The 16,681-nt window shown below is 36.4% G+C and overlaps 1 protein-coding gene across 8 annotated transcripts in view; it reads left to right on the forward strand.

Annotated features, from left to right (window-relative positions):
* ANO3 (anoctamin 3) overlaps window positions 1–16,681 on the forward strand; it is a 304,803-nt gene that overhangs the window by 162,167 nt on the left and 125,955 nt on the right. For all 8 annotated transcript variants that reach the window (XR_010389446.1, XM_064512865.1, XM_064512866.1 and 5 more), the window contains 5 exons: window positions 5,006–5,137; window positions 6,479–6,585; window positions 7,990–8,045; window positions 10,503–10,624; window positions 11,865–11,999. Coding sequence is in view for 7 of the 8 variants with exons in the window: in XM_064512865.1 (XP_064368935.1) it covers window positions 5,006–5,137; window positions 6,479–6,585; window positions 7,990–8,045; window positions 10,503–10,624; window positions 11,865–11,999 (552 nt within the window). In the remaining variant the exon portion in view is untranslated. The remainder of the gene's footprint in view (window positions 1–5,005; window positions 5,138–6,478; window positions 6,586–7,989; window positions 8,046–10,502; window positions 10,625–11,864; window positions 12,000–16,681) is intronic.

Consider the following 16,681-nt stretch of genomic DNA (forward strand, 5'->3'; position numbering starts at 1 on the left):
CTCTTCCCAGTCATTCACATGCTTGCTCCATTTTCATGTGCGTTATGAAAAATGTAAGTGGTGGGCATTGTAATGCAAAGACAAAATGAAAGAGCTTTACTGCAAAATGATCTTATTTTATCTGCAATCTGTCTGCTCAGTCCTTGATATTAAATGAATTAAATAAATTTGTTTTCCTTATTTAGAAGCACAGGTGTCTGAAATATGCAAATGAAATCACACAGTACCTGTGAACAAAGTAAAAAGTACTTTTAGTGCTAGATTAATAATTTTTGCATTTGAGACAAATGTTGTTATTTGTAATTTACTTTGTGAGAATCTGGGGATCTTTATTTTTCTGACTATTTTATGTAGTACTTTAAAGAGTCCAGTGCACTAAGTAATAGTGTGAAAAAGAAACTGTTTCTGAATATGCAAGCTAACTCCAGAATTGCTGACATACACATCTCATCATTCCAACTTCTCCTACTGTCATTGTTTCCTTGTTTCTTCTATCTTTTCATATTTCTGTGTAATTTAGCAAATAGCTCATTAATATTTCTAAGTTAGTAAGTGGAGTATATAAGAGGATAAAATAAACAAGTTAGAATGAAGAACTATATTAAAAAACATTGTATATCAGAGGTAAAATTTTTAATGGGTTTTTTGTAATTTAAGAATATGTGATAACATTAGTATATTAGGCCCTGTTGTGACATGTACACGTCTTTGAATTTACTGACAAGTTTATATGGTAGAAGTATATATCCACGCATGTCCTTAAATAAGCTTGCAAAAGAGTATTAGGAATATGAATAAACAGCCTGCAGATAAATACAGTGCTTATGGATTTCATACAATGTGTCACTCAGTTGAGGTATCTGTGTGGTATCTCTCTGCTTATTTATTTATTTATTTACATGCCTTAAAAAAAAAAAAAAAAAAAAAAACTTAAAATTGTGTCCAATACCATGAACCTTGAATTCCATTCATATGGCCAAACTGTAGAAATAATCATCTTGCACTCTTTAAAGAGCAATATTTGAAAAGCCAAAATCTTTTCAAAGGCAAGGAAATGTGGAAAAGTGGGACATGCAAGTAAAGAAGGTATATATCAAAAATTGTCTGAACTCGTTCAGATTTAATGATGAATAATCTAATGAATCAGTCTTGTGTCTGCTTTGTCAGACACACTGATTTCATTTTATTTAAGAATGACATGGAAGAAAACAGTTAGCTGTTTTAATATCCAGCTTTCATGTGCCTAGTGAAATGTTGAAATAAACTTATGATTATAAGGATAGAGAATCAAAAAAGAGTTTGTTTAGTAACTGAACTGCAGTAACTTGCCTTACAAAAGGACTTTTAAAACATTTTGGATTTCAGTCTGCACAATGAAGTCAAATCATTATTGTCCTTCCATTGAATGAACATAATAGCATCTTTCCGTTTTTGGTTACGGAGAAGTTGTAACATCTGTCCATTTATTGAATCTGTCAATTAGCACATTTCCAATTGCGAAACTAGTAGAAGGTCCATGTAATTGGGTGACATGTTTGACAATTCTGGCCAGTCTTGTGTACCTTTGTCAACCTATGAGAGAGGCAAACACACAGCAAACTACTGGGTGGTGATTGCTGTCAAAATTATCTCACTTGACCTGTGGCAATTGCCTGGTTCTAGTATCTCATTCCATGATAACTATGGAGTCTGATCATATAATTTGAATAGCTATTTTACAAAGAGAAATAATAGATCATTTAGGTCAATGTGGTTAAAGAATAAAAGGCTTTGAGGAAGAGCTAGAAGTGACTGAAGATGCACCTATTCTGCAAGTAGCGTTATAATGTGTAATATCAAGCTGCCTTGACTCCTGGAAACAGATGGCACAGAGGAGAGAATTACCCTGTAACAAGTTACCCTAATTCTGTGTGCACCCCATTCACCTATATTTGCATATGACTGTAGTCTGTTGAGCAAACATAAGGATTTTGGGACTGACAGTTCTGCAACAAAGAACCAATTTAACAAAACCTAATAGTACAGTTAAGCTTGAAAGTGCAATTAAATTGAAGGTTTTGGAGAACATTATTAACTTAGGCAAACAGCAAGAGTTGTGAAAAGCTGAAATTGGAGACATCTTCATAAAATATTAATTTTTATATCCAAGAATAAAAGGCAAATGTGTTAAAGAGTAACATCTCATAGTCCGAGGTGCTTAAAATTACAAAAGTGCCAGCTGGAGTGGCTTCAGTAAGAGCTTAGCTGAAGGAACAGCCCAAGTCTTGCAGTACTGTTCCACTGGGACCTTTTGATCCAATTGCATGAACTTCTGACTTCATGAGGGACTTCATCAGACCAGATCCTGCTGGTTTTACTCTTCTTGAATAGACTAAACTGAGTAGATTAAGTCAGAAATCCTTGTGAACTTTTAACCTAAAAAGCCACTCTGATGGAACAAGAATGCTAATATGTAGTCCTATGATTTTGTCAAAGATTTTCTGGAATTTGTAATCGCTTCGAATGAATGCTTCATGAAACTTCGGTTTCTTCTCTAACTGTAAAACATGAGCCAAGAAAAGAGGTCTGTTGTCCTGGATTATTTTTGTGCATGGGGAGAGGTACTTTTCAGCTGAAATATTATGTGCTATCTGAAAGCACTAATGATGTAATGAAAAGGCAATCACATTTTAGATAAAAGCCTTTTTACTTCAGAAGAAAAATCACAAATGTAATGTGGATGTCATGTTTAATTTATTCCAGTGTTGTTCTTCATTGTTTTGCATGTTGAGGAGACATGAGTTTTTTTTAAAAAACAGCTGATTTCTTTAAGATAAAAATCATCTACTGTTTTTTTAGATTTTTGGAGGGAAAAAATAATGAAAGCTTTTTATATAACTAACTGTGAAAGAATGTCTTTAAAAAAAAGAAATCAGATGCATTGTTTTTCTTACATGTCTGCATATTTTCTTCATGAAGGAAAAGCATGCTTTGTAGCTTTTAAAGAAATCAGCATCTGAACAAATAAAATAAACCAATAAAATAATCAACTCACAGGATAAAATATTATTTGAACAAAGGAGGCACTTAAGGGATGCAGTTTTCTCTGTTTCAACTTTCTGAACATAGTTATATTCTTTGGCTCATAAAGCTTAGTAACAGATACAATTGTGTCCCTTAGGTGCAGTGCCAGTTAAATACAGAATGTGTACCAACACCTTGTAAACATACAGTAAGAAGAAAATGTTGATAATTTTGTATCACATGCTACTTTCAATTACTATAGGAACCGAGCATAACTCATGCAGTCGGCCTTTTCATTTTGTTTCATGTCTAGATACGACGTATGGTTAGTTCTGTGTAACTGAAGAGTACACTTGCAAGATTTACCAGTACTATTTCATAGAAGACATTGTTTTTTGATGATTTGCAACTTAAAAAACGACAATGAGATTGAACTAAAATTTTCAGTTTTATGCTGGATCATCCTTTAACACTAAAAAATCCTGAAAATAAAATCTTATAATGCAGAAAACTTTAATATCATGCTGTTATATTATGTCAGCTAAAAAATCTGAGATCATGGTGATTCTACCTTTTCTACTTCATTTCAGGATTACTTATAAACGCAAAGTTAAATGGAAATGTAAAATTCTAATCCCACATTTGACTTAGATTTCTTTCTGACACAATGTTAAACAGAGGTAGAATTTTATTGGGTTTTTTTTTTTGTTGATATTGAGAGGTACATTTTAACAAAAGTAGCTTGCTTGTCTGAGCCCAACTTACTGTGTTATTAGCTATTCTTCTTGATTATGAAACATGCATCTGTGCTTCTTCTTAGCACAGACAAGTGTTTACTTCAGATAAAAATCTGGTACTTAGTGTTATGCATTTTGCGGAGATAAGATACGTATGTTATGTGTCTTGCATACGTATTCAGTAAGGCCAAATCATGCTAAAAATAGTCTTTAGGAAGCATTTTTCTAAAATCTAGATTTTTTTTTTCTGGATCTCTGACATGCTTCTGGTGTCATAATATAGTATTCTTGTAATATGAGACTTAGTCCTTAAATATCCACCTTTCATTGCAGTTCAATATGAGAAAAATATAAGTCTTCGAGGAGTGCAAAATTGAAGTAATAGGAAGGTAAATTCTAGCATTCCCAGTAAAATTAACTATACTGCACTATGTTTTTCCCTTTATAAAACCTGTCCTGAGATACTATTTAGGCAAGTTGCCAGTGGAAGAAAGCTCTGAATGTTACCACTGTGTAACATATACAGGGGCAAGGATACAAAAATTATGTTCTTGTGCATTATGGTATCAATTTTAAGGAAACTGCGGGAAACCTAATCTAGTTTTTATCTAAAACTGTATGACAATTTCTGTGTAAAGCATCCTTTATTATATATATATGGGTACACTGTTCTCTAAGGTAATAGATAGGTATTGGATTTTGATGAAAATTTTTCAGAAGATTTTATTAAAGCTGACAGTGTTTTGGTTCAGAAAATTTGGCCCTGAGCAGTCTTATATTTATATAAAAAAATAAAAAATCTAGCATCCGAGTTGCCAGGGGAGAGAGGAAGAATTGCACTTGTATTGTCCAGTGGAGCTAGAGGAAGTAATTAGATTCATTTTTGGGTAAGGCATAAGTGTCCACAGTTCTGTCAAATGAATTACCTTGGAAAATGATTTTGCAGCTTAATTAAAAAAAATCATTAACAGAGTTTTTCTGTTGTCCCCATTTTTTTCCTGGACTCAGTACTGCAATACCATCTGAAACCATAACCTCACTAACGACAGGATGAGTTGTGCTTGAGTGAAGTGTGCAAGATCAGATCACAAATCATCACCCTTAATTTTACTTTTTAACTCCTTATTTTCTTTTGGTTAATTAAGGAGGAATATTCCTGCTTTCATTTCATTTCATTTCTAGTACCATGTTACTAAATACATACTGACAGAAGTAGAAACAACATGCAGATGAGAGCATGTAATTCCTATTTCTCATTGTCTCAGTTTACAGAGGAATATGAGAGAGCTGAAAAGTTGGTTGCCCAGAAATCCGATGAAGCTTGATAAGGAGGCCCTACCTGATCTCGAGGAAACAGATTGCTACACAGCACCCTTTAGCCGCGCACGCATACACCAGTAAGTGTTGGAATAGGAAACGCAGCACCAGAGCCCACAAGGGTTTTTCATTCTCTCACTTCTTCTCAGCAAGTGCCATATAGGCCACCATTAACAGATGGTCACTGGCAAATACCCAGTGACATATTTGATATTTTCTATTGGTTTTCTTTTAAAGATAATATCTACTCTAAGTAGTTGACAGTTACTCAGTAATATAGTGGGATATTTGACTGAAAAAGGAACACAGTCTTTTTGGTTAAGAAGTTTTTCTCTCCATTACATTACAAAATGCAAATAGTTTGCTTTGCTTAATTACAAATTTTACTTAGACAAAACCTGAGACATCTGTTGAAATTGGGAAAACCTGGAAGCAAGCTAAAAAATGACAACAGCTTTTTAATCAAATGCACGTTTTAAAAGCACTTTTTTTCTCTGAAAGTATTAATATATATGTTGAAGACCAACTTTATGATATGTGTGTGTTCAGATCAGTGCGTTGATGATGACATAGTTTAGCTGCGATATAATTGTCTTTGAGGACCAAAACAGTAAAAGACTTGACAATTCTGGCAGTTTCTTTGTTTTTAAATTATTTTGGGATAATTCTTTTAGTGCCAAAAAATTCACCTAAAGTGGAAATGTAACTTACGCTAGATAGGATTTCCTTCTTCTAAGTTAAGTAGCAATACGTTAATGACCTGACTAAGAGTATTTGCATTATAATCTTAATTTTGTCAGTAATTAACTATATTGCGTTTAGTCAATCGTCTGTTTTTGTTATTACTTCTCAACCAACTCAGCTGAAGTTATGAGCTGTAATAGTGTCACTTTTGGCACAGCTGAGTAGGCAAAAGCTCCTGCACGTCAGATATTTGGCTTCCAGAATCTGAGCCATCTGGGAAAGGATGCTTTGTTTGGCTCCATCCTGGGATTCTCTAAGAAAGAGGGTTGTGAAGCTGCTACTCAAGTGTCTGATGTGCGGAGATTTTCTTTTCCATGCTAAATAGCCGTCCTAATAGTTCTTTGACACAGACATATGCTGAATTCATCAGTAAGATGAGTTTGAGAACAATCACTACTTCTGAAGATCTGATTTGTGTTTTAGATTTGTATCCAAAGCAGAAATGATCTAGATGAAAAAATTTAGTTTTAGTTGCTTTGTTTTCTTCACAATAAACCATGATAATGAAAAATTTAACTATTTGTCCTGAGACTTGAGTTGGGATGTGAGATCTTGTGTCTTGTGCAGTGACCCAGAAGTGTAAAGATGCAATAAATCACTGTAAGAAGAAAGTACTGAGCAGTTTTGTTTCAACACCTGTGCATTGTTTTGCATATTAAAAAACCTTTTTTTAATAGTTTTACAATAAACAATAAAGACAGCTTCTTCAGCAACTCCACAAGAAGTAGAATAGTACATCACATGCTACAGAGAACAAAGTATGAAGACGGAAAATCCAAAATGGGTAAGAATGCTTTTTTTTTTTCTGAACTTGAAGCTATAAGCATTTTTTAGCTTTACGTGCCTGAAAAGGTATCAATTGAGTAAACTCAAATTTTGCCATCCCCTTAAAATCTTTTTATTAGGTTAATAATAGAGTTGACTGAACATGGCCACCAATTATTCTATGATTCAGTAAAAAATTGACAACATTTTTCACTTAATATACTATTTTTTTAAATAAATCAGAGAGATAATGATAACTTGTGTGATAGAGAGCCATGGTGAAGGTAATGTATACCTCAGCTAGCTGAGGAGAGGTTTCTAGGAGTGATCTTAGCAGTTCTGTCAGTTCACAGGGGTTCCAGTCAAACAGAATCAGTCTGAGCTATAGTTCATTTATTTAAGGTCTCCGTGCAGCTCAAAGAGAGTTGACCAAAGAGCAAATTCAGTCTATACTGACACTCCTATTACAGTGCTATTTTTCAGAAGCTCTGATTATTCATTTTCATTTGCAATTAACAGAAGATGCGTGCATGACTTCCAGTTTTACTGCAAGAATTTAATTAAGAATTAGATAGATATATACACACATACTTAAAGCTGTATATTTCTGATGATGATAGAAATTACAGAAAGTTGTTGCCTGTGTTTTGGGAAGAAAAGAAATGGTAAGACAAGCACAGGAAACAAGGGTTCAAATCCAATCCCATTGAAGCTGATGGCAGACTTCATTTTGAGATTAGTTTAGCATACTTTTTATTTTTAAATGAACACATCTGAAATCTTTTATGAGAATTTATTTCTTGGGGAAGCTATTGGCTATAGGAATCCTTTCAAAGGCTACTGCATCTTTTTTTAATTAATGATTATTTATTCATTATTTATTAGGCTGATCATGGAGCAGATTTGTCTTTAGGACTCCTTGGAGCTGAAACAAAATGCTCAAGCCAGTATGGTGCAGAGAACAGATTTTAGACAAACTCCTTCAGCTCTGTTAAAAAACAACAACAGGTTAGGTTTAACCCGTCAGGGGTTTGCTGCCACAAGGATTGTCTGTCCATACCACTCTCTCTGTATGCCAGATCATCTGGTCAGCCGTAAAATCTGTATCATACACTCTGATTAATGCAACACAAATGTTACGTTCTCACGCTTGCTCTGGCACGAGCATCCAGCCATGAGAGAAAAGTTGCACACACTAGCCCTAAGAAAGTCCCTCTAATTTGACAGAGCCAGAAATCTGGAGGGATCAGTAAGACCATTGCGAACAATTGGCTTTGCTTAGAGCTGATGACTGTTGTGTTTAACAGCATCCTGAGCTGCTAATACTGAGTGATGTTCTCAATACATAACTTGAAAATTAGCACTGCTTGAAATCAAACATATAAAAAATTGTTATGGGTACTAATGCATTTTTTCTTGTTAGGTATTAATAGATTACTAAACAATGGAACATATGAAGCTGCATTTCCACCACATGAGGTAACCTGTTTAATTTTATATTTTGTATATTTTATGTATTTTGTATATTTTATGTATTTTGTATTAATTTTATTTTTTTATTTAAAGTAAAACTTGTATTAACATTCTGAGATCCTACTTGTTTTTAATTTTGTCTTGCAACCTATTTTACTATGTAATCTATTCAAACTTTTTATTTATAGTCTTAAATTGATATTGGCTTTTTGACTTTTTCTAATCTAAGGCATTGTAATAATATCCTGGAGCAGTTTTGTACTGACCTAGAATATTATGTTGCGTTAATTTTTTTCATTAAATGGACATTGCCTGTGGAGTTCTTAAAAAGAACATCAATTGTTCCAATGAGTTGCTTTAAATTATTTCTGCGTGCCATGTACAAAATGTTTGATTTTTCTAATAGGCTGTGTGGTGGATCACAGGGAAACTAGTTAATTATTTCCTGTTTCAGTGCTTTCTGTGTAGTTGTGGATAACTTTACTTGAATATATCTTCTTCAGTACATTAAAGGCTACTGAAGACTCATAACCACTGAAATAAATGAAGGACTTGTCTTTGACTTCAGGGCTTTTCAGACAGACCTTGTGTATTGAAAAGAAAGAAGCAAGACACACGTCTTTGGTCATCTTTCTTAAATGCCTTTCATGCTATGATCCCACAATCAGCAGCTTTGTAATTGCAGCTGTGAACTGTGGTTGCTCTGGCTGAATACTGTGACTTGATCTTGTCTTTCAGGGACTGGCCTGTGCTTTCCAATTCACCGAGTAAATTTTTTGTGGTATTAATAATTGAATACAAGGGTATATGGAGAAGGAATATTTTAGATAAATAATTGAACATCATTGTTAACGGTTCAGTTAGGCTTTATTGACCTTAGGGAAAAGCTAGCCATACTACCAGAAAAACCTATTAAGCTTTCCCTAACTTCCAAAACCATGTTATCGTATCCATTTTCGTGTATATATTCCTTTGTTATGTCATAAACGACTGTCTGTAAGTATCGGTATAAGCTTAATGAAATCATACTTTTAAAATAGTCTTAATTGCTGTTGGACTGGTGCTAAGGACTTGCAGTTAAACGCTCTCCATTTTTTTAAAACAAATAAGCAAATGGGAGTGAAAATTCAGTCGTCGTGTGAACACAGAAAGAAGCGAAAGAAAGCAGAAAAGATAAAAGATTTTAAAAAATAAGATATGGAGTAATGCTTTATGCATTGCACTTACTCATTCAGGGGAATGTGAGAATAAGCTGATGTTCCCTTCCCAGATGTTGCAAAGGGCACACTCTGTGTTGACATTGTATTGATGATTCTTTATTGATGTTAGTAGAGTGTATTGATGGGAAATAAGTAGAATTGGACCCCTCTGCTGGTTTTGCTTTGTTTTGGACTCATTCTTAAGCCAGAGGGTCAGCAGACTGTAACCAGTAAACTTCATTCTTACAATTGCAGGGGATGCTCAGGATTTCAAATAAATGTTAAAAATCTAAATTACTTGAATCTAGAAGAGTCAAAAATCTATCAGACTGCTGACTTTGAAGTACTTCTCTGGGGAACTCTGTGGTCTTCTCAAGCTGTAATGTGGCTCCCTTGGGGTTATTTGATGAAAGATATTCTTTAGCATTACTAAATAACATAATAAAGCATTGCCTAGAGGAATGTGTGTTTTCTGGAAAATATTGGAATAGAAGAGATGTGCTGCCTCAGATTTGGAGTAAAATTAGGAATACAAGAGCTTCTGCTTAGGATGGATCTAGTGAATCTGTGTGTTACCTTTGCACTGCAGAGCATGAGGTGGTGGTTTGAGGCTCTCAGGCAACCTGTGGAATGTCAGGCAAGGGCTGGAAGGAAGCCTGTTGGGTCAGACTGGGGCTGTCTTTTGCTTTTAGCGCCTCAGAGAGTCCTGTGTGGACTTGAATAATGCCAGCTCTGTTATTTCCATCATCTTAAGAAAAAAAAATGCCATAGAAAGACCAGAAACATTGTGGTTTTCTATACTTTTAATCAGGAATTAAATTTAGTCATAGAAAATGTCTAGCAGAGGAGAATCAAGCTGACATACTAGAAATTTTTGAAATTTTATGGGAGAGAAAAATAGCACATATACATCTCATAAAAAAAATTGAAAAAAAATGAGATAGGTTAAAGCATACAAATAAGCATATATGAGTGAAATACAACACTACACATAAGCCATATAAGGAGCTGACTTGTTCTTTGTAGTCTAGTCCTGTTATTTTGTCATTAGTTCTTAGAGAAACTGGCCATTTCATACCACATCCCTTGTATTAGGCTTATGTATTAGCTCCAGATGACATTCCCTAGAGTCGTCCATAGTAAGTGAAACTTACTTATTAAAAAGTGATGTTATAGTCATTTAGAATTGCATTCTAATATCTAATAAATGTATGTCTTTTCCACAGTGGCTACTAATATGTTTTTATTTCTTTGTGTTTTTCAGGGAAGCCACAAAAGCAGACATCCCATCAAAACACACGGAGCTCAAAATCACAGACACCTATTATATGAGCGTTGGGCACGGTGGGGAATGTGGTACAAATACCAACCTCTGGATTTAATCAGGTATAAATACTTTGAAAAGTAGCTTGTTTCTGTGATATGAACAGCATGATAAACATAGTGCTAAAATCCTTGTCCTTGTGTTTTACTGTAAAATTTAGGTATTTAATATTAAAAAATAAGAGACAAATTCTATGAGCTGTTTCTTTTGGGTTGTCTTTTGTGCAGACCTATTATTTTCAAATGAAGCTGCATAAAAGCACATAAATCCACTTGCATGACAACTTGGGGAATGAAACGTAAAGTGCAAACCCTTAAAGTGGTCTGCTGATCAGTTACTTGCCTCTCAAGACAGCACCTTTGAAGTGAACATGGCTCCAAATGACTTACCCACATGGACAGTCAGTGTTACCAGATTCAGTGGAGGGGAAATGCAGCCTACTATTGATACAGCTAACTGTTAAGAAGGATCTGTGAATTTAAATAAAATTCTATTTATATATTTCATAATTAATGTCATAGATTGCCACTTCTACAGCAGAGAAATATGTATAATGGAAGTTAAGTAACTGTGGTGTGTTTTCATATTTTACTCGTCCTGGTCATGGAATACCAATGTTTCATTTTTCCTGCTGTTTTACACTTGATCTGACAGTCATAACCAATCATTATCTCTAAATATTGTCCCACTAAAGTCTGTGTAGCTAAGTGTGTGTGTCGAGACAATTCTGTGCTGATCAAATAGTAGCATCCATGACTTTCCAGGCACTGCCATTTCATCGCTTCTGGCAACTGATATCCAAGTTACGAAGCATTAAGACTGAATCTTCAGCTTCTTTTTTCAGTCTACTATTTTCTCTCAAATAGTTTGAAATATATCTTAATATATGATTATCCATCATAAATTGTTTTTAGTATGGAATATTTAGACCATGCCAAATTATATCCCTTTCCAGAAATTATGTATTTTACAGACACACACACGAATGTGGTGGAGGGAGTAAAATTTCCTGCATTTGAAAATTTCCTACTGTTGAAATCAGTGCATCTACTTAGTCACTGAAGGGATATGAAAATTGCAGACCACTTCAATTACATCCTTATAAAATACCTGTTTTAGTGAGAGTGCAGTTAGTGTCACTAGAATTTTATGTCAGCCTAAATTAAAAAATACTGATTCGGGACTGCTATACAGACAATAATTTTAACATAAGCTCATAATCGTGGCTCCTTTTTAGAATTATTCTACTACTCAGAAGATAGATACATTTAAACAATATATGTATTTTTGTTCCTCATGTAGGCGATATTTTGGTGAAAAAATTGGACTGTATTTTGCCTGGTTGGGATGGTATACTGGAATGCTTATTCCTGCTGCCCTTGTTGGGCTCTTTGTTTTTCTTTATGGATTATTTACAATGGATTCCAGCCAAGTAAGGTAAAATCTCATTTAAAAACGTACAAAATCCTGTTGAAAATTTAAATATATTTATTTTACATAATTATACTTTTATATACTTTCCAGATTTGATGCTCATGTAATAATAACTAAACAGAATATTCAGTTCTTCATTCAAGTGTGTCAGTTTTTATGTATCTGCTTTGCATCAAGCTGGATGCTTATCATTTACATCAAGTGCTCTTAAACACTGCATCTGCAGTAATTCCCATGCTGTCTATAAGGAAAACCAGAAAATACTGATTCAAATGTAATATATACTGCAATGGTTATCAGTATAGTGACGACTAATGGGTGAAGAAGTCAGACGTTCTCCCTCTTTAGACCCATCCAACCTGTGAGTTTCAGAGTGTAGTATGGTTGCAGAACTTTCTGTTTATGCAGTTTTGCTTTGTTTATGCTCTTTTTGTGTATGCAGTTTTTTTCCTCTAAATGCAACGTGAATATCATTGAACTTAGAATCTGATAAAATTCTTGAATGTGTTGGTGTAAACTGCAGCGAGAAGACATGAATTAAGGGAGATTGTAACCAAGTGAAATGAACATAGTTTTCAAGTTTCCCACTGGTACGGTTTTGCTCTGAGAGGGGATTATGTCAATTTAGAAATAGTGATGAGTGTGATAGAGTAAGGGCTGACTGCATTTTTAAGAACTGTTTCAGAGGAAACACCTTTATTACAAAGTTTTGCATTAGGTGTCATCAAACTGAATAGTAACAGTGCTCTTTAAATTGCAACCTTGTTCAAAGTAGTTTGGATGCTTCAGCTGTTAGCATAATGGAGTTAGATTTCATAGGCTGTGAGCAGGAATATTTTAACTTGGTTTAGGGAATTGTCTTTATCTTGCATTTCACAGTGAGTTATTATATTGTCGTTTCTGCAGCACTGTAATTAAGGCTTTTTTAGGTTTTCTATTATATACAAATTCTTTAGTGACTTTACAACTTCAAATCATATTAAATGCACTAAAATGGAGTAAAAGTATCAGCCAGGAAACTATGCTATCTTTATGATATCGTTCTCTGTACTAGCATTGTTTTACAATGTTGAACAAAAATCTTCTTTGTTATACAATAAATGTATGCAATATACAATGAATGCAATGTGGAGTACATGATCAGCCTGTCCTCAGAGCAGAGACTAGAACTGTTGAACAGGGAATCTTGTGTTCTTCAGCTGTACAATGGCACAGCTTCAACAACAGGGGAACAAGGGGCCATAATCTATAATTATCAGGGTGCAGCTTAATATTTCAGACATTCCTTGTGGAAGAAAAACATGTGGTACTGACACTCCCCTGCTCCCCAAGAAAAAGAAAGCAGCTTAATATTTCAGACATTCCTTGTGGAAGAAAAACATGTGGTACTGACACTCCCCTGCTCCCCAAGAAAAAGAAAGAATCTCTCAGAATTTAGATTTTTCAGTCTTTGAGCTATTATACGTTTGTATGTGTGTCATCCTCCTCCCTTCAAGGAGAATACAACCCTTGCTTAGATCTTTTAAAGGAGAGATGCAGTTATCTGCTTTCGGTAGGTGTAATTCTCAGGAGATCAAAGCTAGGCTAGTTTTACATTTTCCTGTGCTCAGTTTTTTCTTTCGGCTGGTGTTGAGCTGCTGCACACAGAACATGAGGATTTTAGTTAGTTCTTTATGCAGGTGGGTTGTTTCGAGTCCCTTCCTGGGGCACTTCAGTGCCATGCTGTGCTACGCAGAGAGCTGAGGTGCCCACTGGGGGCTCTGAACTCTGCTGCAGACCCACGAGCATAAAAGTTAAGTGAGCCACTATGTAAGCTTTAGATGCCTAATGGGCATGGGGAGAGAGTTATATAGCTGTTTGTTGTAGCTAACGTTGACTGGTGTTAATTTCAAAGTATTTACAGAAGACCAGTAGGCCTACACTAGACCATGTAGAATATCTGCTCTGCTTGTGCACTTTATGGCAGTTGAAGGACATCTGTAATCTGGATGTGATAATTTGGGGTAGAAGATCATCTTTGCCATTGAGGGTGTGAATCTGTGGTTAGTCGTTACACAATACAATCCCATCAATGAATTGCTATGACCACATCAGTAAGACCCGCTGTTAGACATGGATTCAAGAACAGGGTTTACCTAACTCATGGTGATTTGACTGGCTTGATAAAATGTGTGCAGATCTTGCCTGTATTACCTTGTATACTTAACTAATTAAAATGGACAGTGATATGAAAGATATAAAATATGCTGCTCCTTGCCATATATGCTTACTTAACCTTTAGTGAGTGTTAAACAGAAACTTCATACATACAGAAGATAGTCATCCATTGGCAGGCAGGCAGACTAAACAACCTAAGTGTCCTTATTCTTGCCATATTCTGGCACTGTGAGATTACTTATCTAGTGTTTCTGCAGTCAGTTAAAGAAAGTGGCTACATAAATGTTAATAATGGTATAAAAATATATTATTTTTGAGCACTGCAGCTGTCACAGTATGCAAATGCAATGTTCACCAGCAATCAGCAAGAAACTGAGGGAGGTATTTTGTTCTGACCAAATCTGGACGGAGGAAACCCAGTGGCAGTTAGGACTTTAGGATTAGTGTCAGGGCATTATGTCAGTATATCAGTTGTAACAGTGCTCCAAATCTCTATTCAGTGTTATTCAGTTTGATACTATTTCATGTGAAACTGAGATTTTGTCCTATTAATGTCTGTTATTAGGAACCAGCGGGTGGTAGGAAGTGTTGATTTATGGTATATGATAAGTCCTGTGACAAAAGCCATTTTTCATCTGCCCTGGGTACCACAAAACTTGAACCTATCAACTGATTAAATCCTTTCTACAGAAGTGTGATTTTCTTTGGTGATGTCCGTTCACCTTTTGACATTATGTAGTTGGATTTGGGTTAGCTAATATGAAGCCTCCCTCTAGTGGCTGGAGAGAGAAAATGACCATTTTATTCTTTTTTTCACCAAGGTCCAGTGCACTTTCAGCACAGAGAGAAAAAGCAAATGCACAAGCATATGTTGCCATAAAATATTCATCAAATGCTGATTACAATTAAAGGGTTATGAAGAATGATGTTGCATTCAAGAAGTAGGTTGTCTTCTTTAAAAAGTGTATGATGCCCGCCTCTGCTCCCAAGTCAGGGGCTGTTCTGCTGTGCAGTAGCTGCATGAGAGCTGCCCCTACTGCACCTGAATTTCCTTGGGGTGGTGCCACATGGTTCATTGCAGGTGCCGAGTCAAACTTCTGCTGCGCCCAGCTCACTGGTGGCATCTCACTGTGTGTGGATCCTCCAGTGCAGTTTTTCTTCACTCAGAGTGTTTATAAGCAGATCTGTGGTGATGAGCCTTCACTCCCCTGGTGAAATTTATATAGTTCTCCTCTGTCTCCTGAGTGCTATGGCCTTGGCTGCAGCAGCAGCAGGCCAAAGAAGTGAGGCTGAGTGCTGGTGTCCAGCCCCAAGGGCACTGCCAGGCCATGATGTCCCTGCCACCCCCTAACCTCCCCCAGCCAGCCCAGGCCCCCATGTCAGCCCAGCTGGGACTGTCGGTGCCTGCCCTGTGACGCCGTGGCGGTGCCACAATCTGGCCCCAGGCCCTGCCAGTCCCAACTGCGGACTGACTGCCCAGCCTGGCCCCATCACCACAGTGCTCAGCCATCATAGGGCTGTATCAGACCCGGTTACCCTCCCCGGCACTGATCCCAGCCCTGACCCACAGGCTAACTTCCCAGCTTGACCTCAGACCTGCCTCATGACCATGAACTTGCCTGGGGATCTCAACTCTTGGTTGAACCTGGCCATGATCTCTGGGCCTGGCCCACTCCCTTGCAAGGTGGTGGGACGGGCCCCAGCCACATGGAGCCATGCAGCGCTCTGGCCGGTAGCTGCAAGGCTGTAGAACGGAAGGGTCATCTGTATAGTTCCTCCCTGGCTGGCAGCAAGCGAGTTGAAAATAGAGCATATTTACACCCTTTTGGTGGTACCCTTCCTTCTTATCCAGGGCAAGTGCCTCCTCTCACACTGCATTTTGCCTTTTTTCATTGAGTATCTCTCCCTCACCTTGCTAAAGTTTTAGGAAAAAAAACTTTCAGAGCTGGTGGAGTCACTTGATTCACATTTATTATGCAGGGAGGAAGAAGGTGGTCTAATACGACAGTCAAACAAAACCCTTCGTGCACATTGTGCTATCAGGGAATATATACTGTTCTAAGCAAACACACATGTATGTCCATATTTAGAAGCAGAAGTTTCTTCGTTCTGCGTGGCAAGGGAGCAGAACACTTTTCTGTCACAACACAGATGCACAAGACAGGCAGCTTTATTGGAAGCAGGTTGGAACTGAGGATGTTCTTTTTCTTAGATGAGCAAGGGGGGTTGGAATAAAGCTTTGTAGTACTGCGGTTGCCAGGATTCAGCGCTAAGATCCCTGAGAGTACTGTGATTATAGCGTTGACAGCTATTTTGAAGGTTCACTTGTGAAATGAAGGTAACTAAACAACAATTTTGGAGAATCTCTGTTGAAGTTTATAGTAGCTTCCAGAATATTTAGACTGCGTTCTTAGGGCTCAGACATGCAGAAAAAAAATGCAGATCATGTACCTGTATTTCTTGTTTCATATGCTTTTAAATATATTTTGATCCATTTGCCCTCCCATAGCTAAACTGGGAAAAGTGTA

Source organism: Dromaius novaehollandiae, chromosome 5 (genome assembly GCF_036370855.1).
Source record: "Dromaius novaehollandiae isolate bDroNov1 chromosome 5, bDroNov1.hap1, whole genome shotgun sequence".
NCBI lineage: Eukaryota > Metazoa > Chordata > Aves > Casuariiformes > Dromaiidae > Dromaius > Dromaius novaehollandiae.